The sequence below is a fragment of the Tenrec ecaudatus genome, chromosome 1, assembly GCF_050624435.1.
Source record: "Tenrec ecaudatus isolate mTenEca1 chromosome 1, mTenEca1.hap1, whole genome shotgun sequence".
NCBI lineage: Eukaryota > Metazoa > Chordata > Mammalia > Afrosoricida > Tenrecidae > Tenrec > Tenrec ecaudatus.
Genome location: NC_134530.1, coordinates 235,364,258 through 235,386,471, shown reverse-complemented (window position 1 = coordinate 235,386,471; position 22,214 = coordinate 235,364,258). Strand labels below are relative to the sequence as shown.

The 22,214-nt window shown below is 43.6% G+C and overlaps 1 protein-coding gene across 1 annotated transcript in view; it reads right to left on the bottom strand.

The window, feature by feature from the left end:
• Positions 1-18,728, bottom strand: part of KCNK2 (potassium two pore domain channel subfamily K member 2) — a 140,916-nt gene extending 122,188 nt beyond the window's left edge. The window contains exons 1-2 of the mRNA XM_075540574.1: positions 18,683-18,728; positions 15,239-15,549 (exon numbers count right to left, since the gene is read on the bottom strand). Coding sequence (XP_075396689.1) covers positions 15,239-15,549; positions 18,683-18,728 — 357 coding nt within the window. The remainder of the gene's footprint in view (positions 1-15,238; positions 15,550-18,682) is intronic.
• Between the last annotated feature and the right edge of the window lie 3,486 nt (positions 18,729-22,214).

Here is a 22,214-nt window from a genome sequence, read left to right as displayed (position 1 = left end):
AGACATGGAAAGGTCCTAAGCAGGGTTACTGGGTTCCGAATCCACCAATTTAAAATGGAGAGTGTGTGCGAGGAGCTACTTCAGTTACAGGGTTAGAGAAAAGAGGAATCCAGGACAAGAAAACACAAAACAGAATAGTTTTGAAAGAAACAGTTTTATGGAAAGAAAACAAGCATTAAGGTCACCCAAATCTTCCTCGCACAGTTCTAATGTCTGCTCGGCCAGTTTCTGCGCCTTGTGTTAAAAATGGTGGAGAGGGCTTGGATGAAATACACTGAGCCTCAGTTTCCTCATCTGAGGGGGAAAAGGTGATCATACGGTCACTCTATTATCATGGCTAACCCATCTGATCACCCAACCAAGGAGTCCCTGGATGGTGCAAATGGTTAACACCTGTGACTGCTAATCAAAAAGGTGAGAGGTTTGAGTAACTTCAGGAATACCACAGAAAAAAGGCCTGGCAATCAATATCTGAAAAATCAACCAGTGAAACCCCAATAGAGCATGCTTCCGCTCTGACAAACAGTCTGATGTCACAAACACTCTCTGATGTCATAAGTGAGTGTCATATCATCAGTAACCGGATTTTATTTATCATTTTATATGTGTGTTTTTAATATGAGCAAGCAGAGAAAAAATATAAAATTGCTTTAAAAATGATGCGGGTGCGTACATTCCTTTTTGGCTAGTTATTGTGTGAGACTCTTTCTTGTACAGTGGAGATGGGGTCACAAGGAAGAACCCGTACAAGGTTCAGATGGTCTCTTTCTGACCTGCAAGGCACTAAGCCCACTTGTGCTCGAGTTCCCTGATGTTTCAGAAGTGATGAAAATGTCCATGCCAAAAGGCTGTGGGAGGCACATAATATAATGCACCTTCAAGTGCAAAACTAAATAAAATGCAAACAGGAAATGTATAACCCTAACAGCTGTTGGATTCATTATCATAATTACTCCCAGCCTCACTGCTCAGGTCAAGCCTCGCCCTAACATGTTCCATTTCACTGAGCTATACACTGAAGTCTTGTTCTAGCGTAGACCAAACTATCAGCCGAACGTCAGTTTACAATGCATGACAATGTAGCATATGGAGCATAACCCTGCTAGCTTCCCAATAAATGATCTTCCTAGCTATTACTTATAAGTAATGTTATTTATTGAATCACTTCAATTGAATATTACTTTACTGTAGGTCAAAAGTACTGTATTAGGCACGCAACTCATAGGTATACACACAGGTTTGTTTTAAACAAAATACATTTGAGCAAGTCTCTGTGATCAGTGACTGGGTGCAGACAAATTCTAAGTTTCTCTGATTCTCTTAATACACTTGGTATTGCTAGGTTGCCTTAAAAAAAATATATATATATATATTTTTTTAAATTGCACAAAGACCAGCTGGCGCAAGAGCTGATCTTTCCACCAATCTTTTAAGCTAAATTGAAACCAATGAAGACCGTTTCATGGAACTAATCATATTGAGGCATGACTCTTGGAATCACCAATGGGATCCACAAAGCAAAGTCAAATCAAAATAGGGGCTTCCGAAGGGATCTGATGGGCCAGTGGAATTCAAGGCAGATAGGTCGGTTCAGAAGGTTACGGTGGGACTCTAATGGCCCAATCTTGATTTATTTTCCATCAAGGACTCAGGCCAATAAAGGAGCTTGTAATGAAATTTTAAGACAATTACATTGGAATGAAATAGGTCAGGAAGGTCTCAGAGGAATTTTTTTTCTATCTATTTTTAAAATCATTTTATCTGGGGCTTGTACAACTCTTAACACAATCCATACATACATCCATTGTGTCAAGCACATTTGTACATTTATTGCCATCATCATTTTCAAAATAGTTGCCTTCTACTTGAGCCCTTGGTATCAGCGCCTCATTTTCCCCCTCCCTCGCCACCTCCTTCCTCACGAATCCTTGATAATTTATAAATTAATATTATTTTGTAATATCTTCCATCACCCCAATACACATGTTTATTTTCTCAGAGCTGTCCCGTGAGAATGTCCATGGAAAGCCTTACTCTACTCACCTTGCAGTCCTTTGGTGTCATTTTGTTCCCAAACTCAGAAGCACATTGAAGGAATATGATTTCAGTGTCTCAAAAATACTAAACCCGCCATGCTGGCGTGGTTTCAAAGGAAGAGGGAAGGACTGCTTGGGGCAGGGTGAGAGAGATGGAAGCATCCCTCTCAGAAGCGTATTGACTCAGATGGAGACCGTGGTGAGATACAAGAGCTTCACTTTTTAATACTTTTGCTTCATAAAGGTTCTGTGATTTTGCAGCAATATTGAGTTAACCTCATATAACACGCGCGAAACATGCCTCCTCTCTTCCGTGTAGCTAGTGAATTCTCAAATATTCATTGAAGGTGAAATACTTTTATGACAAGCTATTTTACAGTTTTAAATGAAAACCTAAAAGTCTTAGGAAACTGAGCATGAAACTATCTCCACTGCTAGCAACGAACTTAGACACGAAAAAGAGTTTCCCTTTCACACTTTTCGTCCTAAAAGTCAAGCTATTGTCAAGTTGTGGGTGAGAAGTGGGGACAACCCTGTGCTATTCCAGCAACGAAAGAATAAACGGGGGTGGGCGGGGGGTCCTAGGAAAATGACAAATTCTTCAGGTTTTCTTTCGAACTTCTATACCACCCCTTTGATAACCTAATTACATCATATAATGCTCAACAAAAGACTCCCCAGAAACGCCATCTTCGAAGACCAGCCGTGCTGGTGTTGCTGTGCGTTGCTGTGGTGCTATTTCCCGCTCGTGGTGAGTGAGTGAGAAAGTGTGCAGGGAAGTATTTCTCCATGCTGTCAAGCCTCAGAATTTTCTGGGTTTAAACAGCCTCGCGTTTCTCTGTCTGAGCGGCTGGCCGGCTCAAACTGCCAACCTTTCCATTAGCAGCCCGCCACCTAACCGCCACCCAAGGCTGCCCAGCGCCACAGGTTTTCTTTAGATCATGATAAATGCAGAAAACAGAGAGGTTACCACAGATTTCATTTTACTCGGATCTATGATCAATGACCATGGACAAAGCAATCAAGAAACCCAGCTACATAATGTATTGGGTAAACCTGCGGAAGAAGACTTTGTGCTAAACAACAAAGACGGCACCTTGCGGGCTAAAGTACACCCGGTATGTATGCAAAGCTCCACGATGAAAAAAAAGAGTGTAGAGGAATTTGACACCTTTGAATTATGGGTGCTGGTAATGAATACTAACTATACCAGGCACTGCCAGATATAGGCACAGATCTGTTTGGGAAGAAATAAAGCTAAGATAGTCTTTAGAAGCTAGGATGACACTCTCATGTACTTTGAGCCATATTATCAGGAGGGAGCAGTCCCCAGAAAAGACTTCTTTGTTGGTAAATTAGAGGTTCAGCAACAAAGGCAGAAGCTCCGTGATGAGAAGGATTGACGGAGTCTGCAATAATGGGCTCAAACCTAGCAAGATTGTGAAGAAGTTGCTATATTTAGTTCTATTGTACATAGATAGTATCACTATGATTCAGAATCAACTGCTGCTTCTAGATGACACCTAACACTACTGCTTAAATGTCTTTTTTCAGGCACAAAATTGCAATCAAAAGTATGTAATGTATATAACTTCTGCAAAGTTTGGACACTTAATAGACTATTTTTTCTTCTGGCTCAAAATTATTTCCATAAACATTGACATTAGTTCTAAAAAGCTGAATGGGTTGAACAAGAAGACTAAAACTGCTGATCAGAAAAACATAAATAAAGCTTGCTGATATGTGTTCTCCATAATGTGTTATCATGTCCATAAGTACAAAGATAGAAGATTGCACTATTTCTAAGACTGAGGCCAAGTACTGATATACCTTGGTGTGCATACACATTATGGGAGATAGTCACCCAAACATTGTAAATATGATTGTGTAGGGTCATTCATTATTACATATAGTCAACTTTATGCCTGTTCTTCCCATGACAATCCATTGCACTCAGCATTAAGAGAATAATAATCTAAAACACAAATGAATGCCAATGCTCAACATCTTCAATACCTCCAAAGGTCTACACACATACTTCTCACACATTCTTTTAAAGTACAACTGAAGGGGAAAAGAAATGAAGCCCTAGGAGGTCTAGAGGCATAGCTTGAAACAGCTCACTAAAGAGAGAAATATCCTTGAAATTATAGAATGATCCCTATGAGTTTTAAATTCTACCCCTTATCAACCTCTACATGTAAGTATGTAGGGGCTTCTGGGTCATACTTAACACTGTTCTTCTCAAATCCACACATATTCCCCAGATTATGTAATCGGTGTTTCGGCTTTAAGCATCTTCTGTATAACGATGGGAATCCCCTTGTGGTGCAAATTATTTCCATGCTTAGTTGCTAACTGAAAGCTTGGAAGTTTGAGTCTACCTAGAGGTCCCTTGGTGGGCAGGGGAGAGGTGGGGAGGGAAGGCCTAGAGATCTACTTCTAAAAATTATCCATGGAGAAGTCAATTAAGTACCAACCTATTCTGTTACACATGGGGTCACACACATGAGAATGAGCTAAATGGCAATGGTTTTATATACTAATGACTTCCAAATGCACCAGCTTAGGCTTCTCCTCATAACCCCCGCCTCCTATATCCAGGTTCCTATTGAATGTTTCTACTTAAATGTCTAACAGGCATCTCAGATTTCATGTCTTTCCTGTGAAGGTTGATTGCAGAGATGTGGAATTGGCCTGAATTATTCTGCTCAAGTACCTGCACAGCACGGTTTTAGGTAAAGGCCTGAAACCCACTGACTAAGAGTGTTGTTTTGTAATGATGACCTTAGGAGTCCAGGAGGTTAGCACCATCTCATCAGCATTGTTTAATTGATAACTGTGGAAATCATGATTTGTAGTTGGTCTTGTGAGGCTATGTCATGGTGTCTGGTTACACAGCAAGAACATGCATATGCAATTGACATGGTATAAAAAACTCCCCCCAAACTCCATGTTAAGATCCCTGGAAGTAGTTCTTGATCCAAGATGGGAATGTGTCCTGGTAATAACTTATACCGAGAGGGTGGACAACTAGGACCCAGAACTGCCCTCACTGGACCCTGGCTGTGAAGAAATCTTTGTCTAAGAAGCCTATGCTTACATGAATGCAACTGCTACATGGTATCATTTTCTTGGAATCAGTTATCTATTTGTAAGCAATGTCATATTGAGTCCTGTGAATCTTCCTTATTACAGAGTCGGATGTTATTACTGTGATATTTTCAACTAGGATCCTGGCATTATCTTCCCAAGCTGCCCCCTCCAAAACTCTCCCCATCTTAGAAATTGGAAGCCCAATTATTTTAACTCTTTAGGACAAAGACCTTAGTTGTCTCCCTGAGCACTCACTGCCTTAGAGTACACATCTTGTCCATCAGCAAATCCCATTGGCTTTCCTTCCTAAATATATCCAGAATCAGATCATATTGCACAACACCTGTGCCACCAGCCTGGTTCAAGCCACTCTCATCTCACGGGTAATCTCTATAGCCTACTGGATGTGCTGTTTCTGCCTGCGGCCTCCTGAAGTTACCTCTCAACAAACTGAAATGACAAAAAGCCTAACACTTTCCTATGACTTACAAGACCCCACACGACCTGGTTCCCTTACCTGCCGGACAGCACCTCATTCTACTCCCCTGGAGCAGCCTTGCTGCTTTCTACAAGCAAGGTAGAAGAACTTGCTGCCTAGCTGTTACTCCCCAAACACTTGGGTAGCTCCCCTCCCTTTATCAGACATACACCTTAGCAGTGAACTTCCTTAGTGAGCCCATCTGAAGTAAATCACCACCACCAATGTTCTCCCCATTATCTCTTGCCGAGAAAGGTGACACATAGGAAGCACTCGATAAAGATTTGTGAATGGGTAATCATTAATAAGTGAATGATTGCCTATAGAAAATTATGTGCTGGGGGGATGGAGGGAGGGCACTATCTACCATTACTGATATTTTTGGAAGATATGTTTATATTTTTGTCCTATAGCCCCAGGTATCATTGATACCTGATACATCACCAAATGCCCTCAAAGAAACACCCACTACAGGTGGAAGAAAATAGACTTAGGATAAAGGCCAGCTACTCAGTTGTGTAACAATAGATCATGATCTACTTTTTCAAACCTGCTCAACTTCCAACACTGCACACCCAGGCCATTCCTCCTGGGGCACATTAAGCCAGTTCTGCCTGGGATGACTGATGACTCCTTACCAACGCACTTACTGTCCCACGGCCACCAGGCAATTTTGATTCGGCCCTAAGTTCCATTTATCTGCCAATTCTTATTTTGTGTATTCCCTCCTTCCATTATGTGATTAATTTCTCCCTTCTCCTCATCTTTAAGTCCCTCTGTTTCAATGATCTGAGCCCTAGCAGTGCCGGCAGGTAAGCATTGGACTGCAAACTGCAGGTTGGCCATGCAAACCCGCCAGCCTTTCTGAGGGAGGAAAAGGACATATGCTCCCATGCAGAAGAAGGACTTGGCTCCCCACTTTGGAGGAAGAAGTCCCAGAAACCTTATGCAGAGCTTCGAACCACTGTCAAATACTGAAAGCCTAAACAAGGGAGGCAGAACATTGTCAAAGATACAACCACAGGATGGACCCCTCAGGTCTGAGGACACTCAAAAGATGACTAAAAAGGAGCTGAATTCTTGGAGGGGAGCTGATCATGGTGACGAGTCAGATAAAGCCTCTGGCAGTGGAGACTTCTGGATCTTCATTGGCTGATCAGGCATGACTCAGGGTAAAGAGAACAGCTGTAAAAAATCTTCTAATGATTGGATCTTGGAATAGGGGAAGTATGAATTTAGAAAAATTGGAAGTGATCAAAAAATGAAATTGAGCACAAGATCACTATCATAGGCATTAGTGAGCTGAAATGGACTAGTGTTAGCCATTTTGAATCAGAAAATTATTTGATTTACTACAATGGGAATAAAACAGTCAAGAAGAATGGCATGACGCTCATGGTCAGAAAGTATCTTGCTAAATCAATCATGAACTAGAATGCTACCTGTGATCAGATTGTATCTATGTTCTTCCAAAAATATCCAATCAAGACATCTATAATTTAAATTTATGGATCGGCCACAAAAGCTAGTGATGAAGAAATTGAAGAATTCTACCAATAACTTCAGTCAGAATATGATCCAACATGCAATCAAGATGCATTGATAGCTATTGGTGATTGGAATACAAAGGTTGGAAACAAAGGGGAAAGAACAGCCTGAAATTGATCAAACATATAATCAAGATATATTAATAGTTATTTTCGATATGGATGCAAAAATTAGAAACAGAGGAAGGAGCAGTACTTTGAAAATATGGATTTGGCAACAGAAATTAATCTGGAGATTGTATGATAGAATTTTTCAAGACCAATGACTTGGTCAAAGCAAATATCTTTTTCAACAACACAAAAGGCAACTCTTCACATAGACTCCCCAGATGGAGTACACAGAAATCAAATTGACATCTGTGGGATGATATGATGGAGAAACTCACTATCAACTGCTAAAAACAGACCAGAAGGCTACTGTGGGCCAGAGTACTAATTGCTCCTATGTAAGTTCAGCATAAAGCTGATGAAAATGAAAACAAATCCACAAGAGTCAAAATATGGTCTTGAGTCTATCCCACTTGAATTTCAAGAATGCCTCAAGAAGAGATTTGACACATTGAACACTAATGACAGAGGACTGGATGAGCTTTGGGAGAACATCAAAACCATCATTCATGAAGAAAGCAAAAGGTGATTAAAAAGACAGGGGGGAAGAAAAGATCAAAGTGGATGCCAGAGGAGACTCTGAAATGCGCTCTTCATTTTAGAGTAGCTAAAGCAAATGGAAGAGAGGATGACGTCAAGGAGCTGAATAGAAATTTCCTGCAGAACTTGCATGTGAATCAAGAGGCAGTTTGGGGAACAGAACAAGGGAATACTGCCTGGTTTGAAATAAGGGAAGGTGTGCATCAGGGTTGTATCTTTCCACCATGCTTGCTCCATCTATATGCCGAGCAAATCATCAGAGAAGCTGGATTATATGAAGAAGAGTACAGCATTAGGATTGAGGGCAGGCTTACTTAACAATCTGCAGTATGCAAATGACACATACTGATTGCTGAAAGCAGGAGAAATTGAAGCACTTGCTGATAAAGTTCAAGGGTTGTGGCCTTCAATATGGATTGCAACTCAATGTAAGGAAGACCCAAATCCTCACAACTAGATCAATAGGTCACATTGTGATAAACAAAGAAAGGGTTGAAGTCAAGATTTTTCTGGATCCACAATCAATGCACATAGAAACAGCAGTAAGAGATCAAGACCTATTGCATTAGGTAACTCTGTTGCACAAGACTTCTTTAGAGTATTGGAGAGCAAGTGTATTACTTTGAGTACTAAGATGCACGTAACTCAAGCCTTGGTATTCTCCATTGCATCATATGCATGTCAAAATTGTACACTGAATAACAAAGACTGTAGAAGAATCGATGCATTTGAATTGCAGTGCTGGAGATTACTGACAGTACCATCCACTGTTAAAAGGACAACCCAATCGGTGTAGGAAAAAGTAAGATCGGCGTGCTCCTTAGAAGCAAGGGTTGCAAGACTTTGTCTTACATACTTTGGACATATTGCCAGGAACCTGGAGAAGGACATCATATTTGGTAAACTGGAAGGATGGCAAAAAAGAGGAAGGCCCTCAATGAGATGGCTTGACACAACGGCTGCATTAATGGTCTCGGGTATAGAAACAATGGTGAGGATGGCAGGGGCCTGGGTAGTGTTTTGTTCTGTTGTGCACAGGGTTACTATGGGTCTGAGCCAACTCCATGGCACCTAACAACAACAACAACAAAAACAACAACAACAACAATGACGATGATTTACGGTCTCAGAATCTCTAGATATAACCACTATAATAGCAATTAATTCAATGACATGGGTTCGGTTTGATGATTCTAACTGTACTATTGACCCAATGGAAGTGAGTTTGGCTTTTGTTTGTTTCTTTATTATTTTTAATAACTATGTATACAACAATTTCCTCTGCTTTACTGTAATCACCTGGGATAGGCGATGATTTGTCCTTCCTTTGATGTAGCTCCATACAGAGTCACAGCACTACAACCAGCAGCTGCCATCCAGTCAGCTCTAACTCATAGCAACCGCATGTTGAGTCAGTAGTCAAGTCAACACAGTTTTCGATAGCTATTTTTGGGAAGTAGATTACCATGCAGTTCCTTTTGAGACACCTCTCACTTACTACCATTGAAGCAATTCTGACTCTTAGCGACCCCATAGGTCAAGGTAGACCTGCTCCTGTTGGCTTCTGAGACTGTAACTCCTTATAGGAGGATAAAGTCTCATCTGCCGAACTTGGGGTTAGCAGCCCAACACATAACAACTGTCCCATCATGGCTCCTCTGGGTAGCCTCAAATCTCCAATATTTTATTTAGCAGTCGGGCATCTTAACTGTCTGCATCTCTCAAGGACTCAGGCATAGAAGTCTACAATTGGAGCTGCTCAATAGATTCCACTGAAGGCATCGGAAAAAAATCAAAAGGAAAAGAGGAAATAGCAACAACAACAAAAAAGAAAATAATGCCCCCAACAGGAATATGCCATGAATCGATTGCCAAAGACACTGAGTGACTTTGTACAGACTAGCGTCATTTTCTTCACCCCAGTAACAAAAAGAATGCCTTCCCTAGCTACATTGCAAGGGTTTCACTTAGAAAACAAATGTCAAATGTCAGAAAGGTATTTTCATTATATATATCATATATTTTGCTTTGTTTGTTTTAATCCCAAAATTGATTCTTTAAACACAGAAATGCACCTGCAGAAAAACAAAACAAAGCAGGTGCACCTAACTGTACTATACCGTTCTGCCGCTTACTACTGCTTTAACACAAAACATTGACATAATCCCAGTTTCTAGAAAGAATATTAAAATCTTAGTTAAATACATGTTGGAGAGAAATACATGTTACAAATGTCACTATGAACTGGAAAATATGATTTAATATTTATTACACCCTAATGCATTAAAAAATGGATCTCCGAGGGAACAATGGGTTAAGTACAAAAGTCTGGTTGTTTGAAGCTACTACTGCTTCCATAAATATGTGCAGCCTCAGAAAACTCATGGAGTAGTGTCTACTTTGTCTGATAGGATTGCTATGAGTTGAAACTGACTCAACGGTAGCCCATTGCACCTGTAGTTGGTTTGGGTCAGAATGCACAGATCCACAAGGAACTTTACGGAAAATGCTTACTGTTCATATTTAGAGGGAGTGTACCTACAGACTGAGAGCATTAGCAGTGAGTTTGAAGATCAGATCTCCTACTGTATGTCACTTCCCTCAGGGTTGTTTGTGGAGAATCAGAGGAGATAAAATATGCAGAGTTTTAGAAATTCCTCACACATTGTAAGCACTCAATAAAGCTTGTTGCTCATACGTTATGTACCATTAAGTTGATCCCAGCTCATAAAGACCTCGTAGGACACAGAAAGAGCTACCATAGGGTTCCCTTGGCTGCAATCTTTGAGGGACCAGTTAGCCAGGCCTTTCATCCTGAAAAGAGCCTGACGGATTAGAACCACCACCTTTTCAGTTAGCAGCTGAGCATCTAAACATTGCACCATGACTAATGGTACTTCACTAAATGCTGAGGGTATCCACGACTCTTAAACCTAAAAGTGTTTACATCTCTTTTACATATGATATCACACTGCATTAAGTATACTGGCAGTTGAAAATCATAATAACCCCGGCCATCTACAATATGTCTGTCTTGAAGACTCCTCCTCCTCCTCAAGCGCTTGAAAAGCTGGTATTAAAAACAACACTTCCAACTTACACACGCGCTATGACTCTCTAATGGAAGCAGTAGTTGCTCTTCTATTTCCAAGTGCCCCATTTTCTACCTTTCTCCTCATTCCGTCTCCACCCTGTGACACAACCACGGCGTGGGATATAGTTGCAACAGTTAATCCAAAGGTGTTGTGTAATAAACCGGGGCTGGGGTTAGACCACATTAACTTCACGTGCCATTGGTGCTTTATGGTCTGACTACCTACATGCTCCTTCCTCATTCTCCATAGAAGGAATCTAGAATTCCTTTTTTACCAAGACTCGGATTGTATGTGGTCTATACTAGTTAAACCCCGAAAGAGCAGAGATTCCTGGGAATAATGACAGAAAACCATGTTGAGGCTCCGAATTTTCATCCTCACAAAACTGGAATCACCTTGGGTGGGGCAGAGCTGTCATAGTGCACATTTTTCCCACCAGGTGAGCATCAAACAACTCACTCTGAGTTAGTGCACCCAGTGGCATCACCTGGAAAGGTTCTCTCTGGTAACAATGAAATTTTTCATAAAAGTAGCTTCACTCGAACCTTGTTTTTTGTGATGGCCAATTTAAGAGGGCAGTGTGTGGCTATGAAATTTTGTTTTCTGCTTGGGAAAAATACCACAGAAACTGTTGTGATGTTGAACACAATTTACAAGGATAACGCTATGGAAAAAACTCACGTGTCTGAGTGGTTTTCTATTTTCAAAAAAGATGAAATATCAATTAATGACAAACCCCATTCTGGATGTCTGTCAACTTCGCAAACAGATGAAAATGTAGACTCATATTGCAGTTGGAGTTCATTACACTAGGTCAGACTATTAATCAAGCTTTCTGTTTAGAGGTTTTGAAAAGATAGCGTAACATTGTGCTACAAAAAAAAAAAAGGCTGGTCTGTGGCAGATGCACCTGCTCACGCAGCCATCTCAGAACACCAGTTATGGGCAAAATTCAGTGTGTTTCTCTTGCCCCATGCACCTTACTCACCTGATCTACTAGTCTGTGTGACTATTTTTTCCCGCAAACAAAAAAGGACATGAAAGGACAGCGATTTGATGACATAGAAGAGGTGAAGAAAAACTGAGGGAGGTACTGTCATCCATCCAAACAAATGAGCTTGAAAAATGTTTCCAAGAATGGAATCGCAGATTTAACAAATATATTAAGATGAAAGGAGAGTATTTTTAAGTAGTCTCCATTTGTTAAAGAAAGACAGACAGACAAAGAAACTTAAATACATAGCATTATCACTGCCTAATAAGAGAGTAAATGGGGAAATCTAGGTGGAGAAAAAATGAGGAGATTTATGGGACTCATATGAATGAAATGTAATTCTAATGAATGATAACTGGCTCGTTTTCCTTCCTATCTATTTTTATACTGATCTTGATCCTTGAAGTCTTTTATCAGTTAAAAAATCAAGGAGAGAAAGCTCATTAGTCATACTGTAGCGTTCTGAGCATGAGAACTACGACAGTAAATAAAAGGCAAACTCTGCACTGAAAAATACTGAACAAGCACAAAAAGATTCTTTAGGAAGTAAAAATGCTCAATCAGCAGTGAATATTAATAAAGCTAAAGTGATTCTCCTTGTGGACCAGGCCAGCGAGGAGCAGAGATGGGGTGGCGGGGAGGGACTAGGTCCCATTTGAGTACTGTGATGTGCATTCCAAAAGCAATGTAACAAAATGACCAGTATTCCCCTCCAGTCTCCTCCCACCTGCCATGACCTCCAAGTTATTTTCAGAGATCTGAATAACTCTGGTGGACTGCACAGGGACACCATCTCTATAATCCTCGCTGGGCTTTTTCCAACATTACCCTGATAGCCCAAGCTCTTGGCTTTTTGTCCGTCCGTTTGTTTTTCCTGCCCAAGACCCCCTACCTCATTCTAGATCATAAGAATACTATTACTTACCTAGGAGACCCCACCCTAATAAAGAGCTAAGGGAGGGAGGGGAAGCCTAATACTTTCTGGCATATCAATGCATTATATGTAATATCTCTCTACTCCACAACAACCCTCCCCCAAAAAAACCCAAGCCAGCTTCTGTCTAGTTGATTACAAGTCATGGTTATCCCATGTATGACATAGTATCACTGTGTTTTTAATGGTGTTTTCAAGGCTATAATCTTTGGAAGCACATCGCCAAGGCCACTCTTCAAAGTGCCTTTGGATATGTTCAAACCTTCAACCTTTCAGTTAGTAGGCAAGCACTTAATAGCCCCACTTGGGGAGCAGTCTTTCATCATTCCAGAGAGATCATCTAGGTCTTAGGTAAATTACTTGCTCAGGATGAGTCTACTGGTAAGTACTAGAAACTTGCTGGAAGTTGAAACACCTTCTATCTGATCCCAAAATTTGCCCATTCCCTCTACGCTATGTGACTTTTGAGGGCCCTGGTGGCTTAGTGGGCTAATCATTAGCCTATTAACCATTAGTCAGCGGTTTGAAACCAAGTCACTCTGCAGGAGAAAGAAGAGGCTTTCTACCCCTGTAAAGACTTACAGACTCAGAAACACACAGGGGTAGTTCTATCGTGCACTGGAGGGTCACTATGAGTCAGAAGACACTTAATAGTAGAGAGGGGTGTTTTTTTGTTTGTTTGCTTTTTGTTTTGTTTTTATGCTGATTTCACCAAGAAGACGTCCAAGAGTTCTTCTAAGACCCTAGGAGAGTGGGAATTCTTTGGAAATATTTAGTATTTCTTAGGATTATGTGGTCATAAGGAAGAGTAAAGGTGATCTTCTGTATGAACAAAGGGTGAAGTATTTTGGAATGATGTAAGTTGATTATTTCACTGTCAACCACCCCTCCCCCCAAAAAAACCAAGATCACCTAAAAGTGATAGAAAAATAAGTCAGTAAGTATTCAAAGTGCTTTCAATGTTTTAAGTCAAGTGGTTAAGATGCAGAGATGTCTGAATGAGGCAAGAATGAAATGGGATCAATAGAGCACTAGTATTCATAGCTTCCAATATTAACTATTGGTTGTGAATCTTTCTGTGCATTCTATACACAGGGAGACTATAAAGGGAAACCATGAACTTTGGGGCTCAATGGTAATGAAAATAAAAGAGTTATGATAGCAGTATAAGACATTGGATCAAACTAATAAGTTCTTCCTTCAACCTAGGATTCCAACTCATTCAAATGATATAAAATGAGGATAAACATGATCACAAGATGACTTAGAGGTATTTCTTCAATTGAATTTGGCTTAGTTAAGAAAAGAGGTCCTATAGGAAAACATGGGTGACTGTATTAACTGTCCAAATAAATCTTTCCTTGTAAGAAAATCCTGGGCAATCTCCTTGACTAAAGCTCTTGGTTTGCCAAGTAGTAGCTTCATTCTATCTACACGTAGTCTTCATGCAATCTATACAGCGAAAATATAGCCTCCCCAGGAGTCGAAAGGAAACTTTAAATCATCTCATGAGCAGCTTTGGAAACAGTGGTGTTTTTGTTTTGTGGTTTTTTTTTCCAGGTTTCCTATTCTGCTATCATAGAGTAAATGAAAATGGAATTCTTTTTATTTAAAAACTCTTATATTTCTGTGTAGTTGTAACTTGCTTTTAGTAGGAGGTTAGAGGAACAAAAAAAATAAGTTCTTTATGCAAGACATCAAAAAAATGCATTTACAAGTTATTCCTTTGCTACAATGGTTCTCAACCTTCCTACTGCTGCAACCCTTTCATACGGTTCCTCGTGTGGTGGTGACCCCCAACCATAAAATCATTTTTGTTGCTACTTCATAACTGTAATTTTGCTACTGTTATGAATCGGGGGACCTCTGTGATATGGTGGTACAACCCCCAAAGGGATCACGAGCCACAGGTTAAGAACCGCTGCTTTGCTAGATTAAGCAAGTGAGCTACAATTTGCTAATTATAAGGAGTACTCATGGCAAGCTTATCTTTTGCATCATACGCTGGCCAGCTACCAGATTAAACCATTTTCCTGTCTCTTGTTCTCCTCCCATTTGCTACAGCAATGTTTCTCTGTGGACCACAAGCCTTCTACCCAGGAGAGCATCCAGCAAGGTCACACCATTTCCACAGATGCCACTGGCTATTTTAAAACAGGCAGGCCGAAGCAGAAGATGAGAAGTGCAGCAGCAAAGAGAAGAAAGAATGACAACAACAACCAAAGATGGCAAAAGTCAGGACGGAGGAAGAAAAGCAGCAAAAAGACAAAGTAATGAATGGAGGAACTACCTGTGTGGACAAGTGGAATCAGCCTCCCAGCAGCGCACGAGAACTGCGTTGGCTACCTGTTGCCTGCTCCTAATCATACTCGCTAGAGGAAGTGGACTAAAACACCACATGTGCCATTACCTGGATGAGCTCGTCCAGCTCGGTTGAGTTGACACAAGAGTGTTCGGATATGAAAGTTTGCTTCTGGATCACAATGGCGGTCCTCTGTGAAATCTCCTGAGGCTGCTCCAATGCTTTGAACACGGTGGCTCCGATGATGAGATAGAGGACCACCACCAGGAAAATCGTGGACACTGTCTTCCATTTCATAACATTAATGGCCGTGTCACTCTCCACTCGGGAAGCAAGCACTGTGGGTTTCGTGGAAAATGAGAGCCGTGGTTTGGAGTTCTGAGTGGCAGATTTAGGATCCAGCAAGTCAGGTGCCGCCACTGACAACAAAAGAAAAGGAGTGTTAAGTTGGAAGAAATTCGAGAGGCATTGGTTGAAGGTCAGAAAAGAGGGTGTTAGCGCCAGTGGTTCTCTTGAATGAAGCTCTAGAGCCTAACCCAGCTCTTTCTGAATCTCTACCGGGCCCCATATATATGGAATAAATGAAAAGGGGGATGGGCCTTCACTCTCTGCTGCTATTGGGGTTTCAGAGGGGAAGAAGAAAACAGGAGGCAGACCAAGGAACTTCAAAAAACATGAAGTTTCCTGATTAATTCCTGAAAATAAATAAATAAATGAAAGGATCATTTTTAGCCTGTCCACAAAACTAGTCAACAAATTCGTACTGAACCCCTAAAAGTTAATGGTACTAAACTAGATATTTGAATCCTCATGAAGAATACTTATGATTTATCATGGTCTCTCTCAAGAACTTTACAGCTCACACCACAAGCAACTAATATGTTTTCTATGTTTTTTTAAATTCATCAGAGAATTGTACATGCATTGGTGGCACAAATATTGTTGCATAAAGTGCATCACTGGTCATTTTCTGGAAAAGCATGGTGATAAGCACAGCATTCAATGGCCCAATTATATATTTTTGCCTATCTTTCACTGTGTTGTCATGATTAAACCTTCACTTAATTTCATTAGGCAATCTCTGATGTGTTTTAAAAATAAGTTATTACTACCTATTGTGACACAACCCCAAGTATAATCCAAAAATGACAGGTCTTTGCCCTTTGACAGTGAACAATTACCAAGAAAATTCACTGTTAACCCTTAGCTCACACCTTAGACCCTACATACTCTCAGCAAAACAAATTGCTCCATTACAGGTGAATTTATATGTTCTTTTATAAATTCCCATGTACTCTGAGGTGGCTCCATATCCATTTATTATTCACCTCAGCTGTCCACAAAGATCATTAATGGATTTTCTATCAAACAAAAGAGATGCTAAACTCACTCTTGCTAAGGAGAAAATAGCTATCAAATATAGAGCATTTGATTGTAATGGCAATATTGAATCGAAAGGGTTAACAGGGTGACCATAAAAGCAGGCAGTCAAAAACCATCGGCTGAATCAAGTATAATCAATTTAGAGGCTGCTATAGATATATTTAAAATCACTGCAGTATACAACAGATGTTTTCTAAAAGGATAGTGTGGTGTGAAAGACACCATTAGGTAATGTAAGTAAGCCCCCACGGGACTGCACCCAAGTATCATGAGTCAGCATCAACTCAATGGCAGTGAGCTTGGTTGGGTTAGCCTAACCTCACAACTAAGCCCATTTGGGGGCTGCTGAATTGGTCCCAATTCACATAAACCCTATAAAATACACAGAACTGCCCTCGAGATTGCCAAGACCTTAAATCTTTATGGAAGCAAACTGCCCCGTCTTTCTCTCAGAGAGCACAGAGAGAGGCTCCTGGGATCGGACTGTCAATTGGCAGCTGAGCCATTCACTACTGTGACACCAGGACTGCACATATCTTAAAACTGCTTGAGGCGGAGAATAACTGAGTTCCTAAATGAGAGCGCATGACAGAGGGCTCGCTCCTCAACCAGCAAAGCGAAGGAAGGTTCTGACTCGGAAGAGATGAGGTCAGAGATCGGATGAGATTGTGTGCCATGGCGCCAGTGGAGGTTCCGCAGAAGCGCTGCTCAGGCCAACCCTTTCCTGTGAGTCAACCCAGGACGAACAGGTGTGCACACAGCTCCCTCCGGATACCCACTCATCTCTCGGAGAAAAGCCACCAGCTTGAGCTCGGGCACAGCTTTAAAATGTAGTCTTTATGAGGCAACTGCACTCCAAAGATGCCACTGCATGTATTTTTAATGCCAGGGTTTACATTTCTTTTTACATTTTTTGTTATAGGAATGCTAGTGATATCTAAAGATCGTTTTCATCTACAGGCACCCCCACCGCCACCCCAAACCCAACCTGCTGAATGAATCAAAGTGAAAAACTTTCCATTCGAATCTAAAATCGAGCCAATATTGGAATAACATGAGCAGAAAAATCACATAGACGCTGCACATTCTCTCTCTGGAGAAAGGTACATAGTCTCTTCTCCCTCTCCATTTCTCTGGGTTCTCATATTTCAGATTGTTCCCTTCAGTGGTTTCTAGTCTGCAGAGCTGGGAAACCCCGAGACTGTGTATCTTGGTGCCTCATTCCAAATCCCAAAGTATTATCTTATGTTTTGGGGGGAAGGATAGATAGACAGACAGACAGATAGACAGACAGACAGACAGACAGACAGACAGACAGACAGACAGACAGACAGATAGATAGATAGATGCATATACACAAATCTTACATTTTCTGATAGAATTTAATTCTTTCAAGATCTCGCTATTTTTTTAATTAGCTGAAATACATGTAATGCTGATTTGGCAGGCAGAACGGGCACAAAGTCTGGTGAAATAGCAATATTACAAAGAAAACAGACAAACCGAGCCTTTCCTCTGGAGCTAATATGAGCAATCTCCCGGTTTCCATGCCCAGTCACCTCTTCGGAGGTGGAGGTGCAGTGAGACAATCTCCTTGGCACAAGGCTAGAGTTCAGTCCCTTCCAATACACTCGGCTCCAATACTGCCCACCACCCTCTTCCAGCGCCAGCACACCGCAGGCTCCTCTGGCCCCTGGGCTCCGGTCCTCACCCAGGTACGAGTCTCCTTTGCTCCCGGCCGCGCCTGGCGACCGGATCCTGGAGAACGCGTTTTTTCAGCACCACTGCCTGTCCCACCACACAACCGGGCAACAAGTGTGCTGGGGTCACCAAGCGTCCTGCGGGTCCGTTACTCCCAAGGGCTAGCCTTCCTCCTCCTCGGTGGGAAACTCCCTCCAGGTGTTCCAAACACACACCCAAGGCAGATGCCAAAACCCAAACCAAATAAACCACCCAGGGCGAGCGGCGAAGCTAGGAAGCGGCCAGGCGACGATCAGGAAATCGTGCTGCTCCCCATCCCCGATTTTCCACCGCACCCCTTAGCCGAGCGACGGAGGCAGATCTTGCCCCGCAGTTCGAGCGGAGTCTGCCCCCCTCCAGGGGCCGTCGGGGGCTGCGAGCGCGGGTCTGGGGGGAGGCAGCAGGGGGAGGGGCTGCCGGGGGTCTCACCTCCTGCTCTATAGCCGCGTCCCTCCCGCGAGGCGCTGGGAAGCATGAGGCATGCAGCATTCAAAAATGCTTGGGGGTGGGGGGTGGGTGGAAAAAAAGACGGACTTGCAGCTGGGTTTTTTTGGTTGTTTTTTTTTTTTTTTTTTTTTTTTTTACAAACACGCCATTGTACTCACTTCTTATTCGGAGGCGGGCTGCACGCTCCCAACGGCACGGGCGGGCATTTTCGCCGGCTTTGTTTTACAAGGTGGGGAGAGCGAGGCTGGACGCGCGGGGCGGGGGGGGAGCGTGAGAAGAAATGGACTCGCGGGAAGGAGGGGACACCGGCGGGCCGGCCCGAGGGCGAGGCCGCGGCCAAGTTGGGCTCGGCCACCGCCGCCCCCGCGCGCGTCCGCGCCCGCGCCGGCGGCCCGGCCTCGGTCACCCGGAGAGCGGAGCGCGGCCGCCCCGGCGCCGCCGCCGCCTCCGCCGCCGCGCGCTGGACCCCGGGCTCGGGCTCGGGCTCGGGCTCGGCTCCCGCCAGGGCCTGGCACGGCGCGGCGGCGGTGGGTGCAGCCCGAGCGGCCGTGCGCCCCGGCGTCTTTGTGCGCGCGCCTGGCTCGGCCCCTCTTCGCATGCCTTTGTGTGTCTCCCCTGGCTAACCCCTCCGTGCCTCGCGGGGGGCGGCTGCCACCCTCGAGGCGCGCCCAGCGCCCTCCCGCTCACAGCTCCTGCGCCCGGAGCTCCTCTTCCCACCCGGCTCGCGCCTCTCGCCCTCCTTTCGGAACCCCCTCCTGGGAGCCGCCTTCCCACGCCTGGCCTGGGCGCCTGGGCTCCCCTTGCATGCCCCTCCTAGCCTGGCTAGCTGTCGCAGGCGCCCCCTCCTTGGATGCTCCCCATAAAGTTCCTCTCAATTCGCCCCCTTTCCCCACGGAAGCACAGCCCTGTGGGCTCCCCTGCTGCCTCTCTTCCTCAGCCCCTGCCTACCCTCCTCTAAATTCACTGCCTCTCTGTGGGACAGGGCTCGGTTGCCTGTCCCACCCAGGGGAAAGGAGGGATGTGCAACCTGACGCTGGAGGGGGCTCCAGACTCCTAGGCTTAGGTGCAGTTCCCTCCCTTAGGGACCCTTCAAGGTGGTAGGAGAAAATGCCCCCATTGGTGCCCTGAGACTTTGGGGGAGTAAAGTGAATGCAGCTGCTTCCAGTCTACACCTGGGGAAAGGTTATCCAGAGCCCATAACCCCTATGTCACCTGGGCAGGGAGGGTTGAGCTGCCAGATGCCTATTATCAGAAGGATGAGGAAAAGGCATGGAAGATGCCAAGGTGAAGATGCCAAGGGATGATGGAGGGATAGCTGAAAGCCCATTTGGTCTTCCAAACAAGTCTCCTTTGCGGGGACAAAAGTTGCAAAGTGTTGTGGATGGGCACAGTGAAGAGAAAGACCTCTCATGCCAGCCTGCACTTGGCGCCCTGTCCCCTGCTCCCTGTTCCACACCACCTAGATCCTGGCCTGGCAAAACCTGTACCTGCCCCAAACCTCTAACCTTGGTGGCAGAACAGCTTAAGAGACGGAAGCTCATAAAAGAGATGTTGCTGCTGTAATAGGCCAGTCTTCTCACAGCACACACGATGGAGTGGAACTTCGGTGCTTTCTCCTAGAGTAAACCTCTTCCCTCCTGTGCCGGTTCGTAATAGAAAGAATGGCCTTGCTCACCTCCGCCCGCCCAAACCCACTGCTGTTTAAGACTTTTGCTTGCATAACAGCTGCTTGGCCCTGAAGAATCTTTTTCCAGTTACAAAAAAGAACCGATGCCTTCGTGAAAGCTACAGCAGTGAGAACCTAAGGAGACGGCCTTGTCAACCTTGACAAGACAGCCTTGTCGACCTTGGCAAGACCATGACCATTGGTGTTAAAACGACCAGATTATGTTTTCAAATTCCAGAATAGATTCACCACCTCTTTCCCAAATAAACATATCTTCCTAGTATTCTTCCTGCTGGATTTTCAAACTATTCTCTTCAACTTCTGTTCTCAATAATAATATAGTTGGAAATTCTCTCTGAAATTGGAAGATGAAATCTGAAATCTCACTTCCCTACTTAATCCTTTCCAAACTCCTTCGCTCTTACTTACCATCGCCCAGTCCCATGTCATCCCCAGGATATGTTGGGCATCTGACCGCTGGGCTCCATGGATTTTCAATAGCTGATTGTTGGAAGTAGATCACCCACGCCTTCCCCCCCCCCATCCCAGTCAATCTTGTCTGGAGACACCTCTGACAACCAACCGATCAGCATGATAGCAACACACAAGCCTCCCATGACAGACAGTGGTGGTGACTACACACAGGAATTGAACCGTGGTAAGCTTCAGGGCAAGCAAGACTTCTTTCTATCCCTGAACCATCTGTATAGGAACTGACATGATCCCCAGACCTTTGAGAATAATGGTAAACCCCATCGCCCAGGTAAAATGAACCCAAATGTTATTTTGTTTGGTCTTCTGTTTTTCCCTTATTTTCAAGAACTTTGTGGTTCATTTTCCCTCTGGGTCCCCTGGGTATTAAACTACGCCTGACTCCAGCGCTGGCCCTCTGCCGATGACTGGTGAATGTTCACCACAGTGGGGCATTCGTTCACAGTTATACCTGCACAGTGCGTGCCCCAAAACACAACACTCCAGACTGATGGGACATACAACACACCACCACTCCTAAATTCTGGCTTGTCCATTTCCTCTCTTTTTCCTCCTTTTTCCTATCAATTTATATGTATGTATTCATGCGCTCCCATTTCTCCTTTGAATTATTCCCATATTAGGTATCAAGTGCTTGTACGGTGTTTGAGGCAGGGATTAAAAAAAAAACAGGTTCTTCCCAGTTCACTTAAATACAAGGAAGTGAAACTGGAATGGAATCCAATTTGTTAAATGTGGATGAACTGGATTCATAACAGGAGTGGACAACATGGCAGCCTGGTGCCCTGCTGGAAACACTCTTTCCGCTGGAAAACAAGAGCAGGGCGCACATTGCACAGCAACCGAGTCTCTTGACCCACAAAGTCTGAGAAAAACGATGCCCGGATCAAAGACAGGGGTCAGCCACACAACTTCAATGTGGGTCTCTTTCCACAGTCCTGCCAGTAATCAAACCTCCTTCATCGGGCACCTCAAAAAGCTCACTTGCCTCTCCAGAGTCTCACGTTCTAGGGCTTCCACCTAGAATGCTTTCTCATTCCAGTTACCACCCTGCTTCGCCTACATTTTTTTGACAGGTCTGAACTTGTTTGAACCAGTTTGAAGCCCTGGTTTGGGGGTGGGAGGATGCATACACTTTACAGACACATTGAAATAAGAAAGAAAGAAAACACTCCACACTGTAACATTATTAGAAATCATTCCACTAAGCCAAAGGCTCAAACTTAACAAACACTTCGAAAGAACCAAGAAACTCTCCCCCATGTGGACTTGGGTCGCACTTCGCAGTGCCATCCCTGACAGCCTCTGCCTCAGACACTCACGCCGCTTTCAGACTGTCCTTGAGCCAGACATACG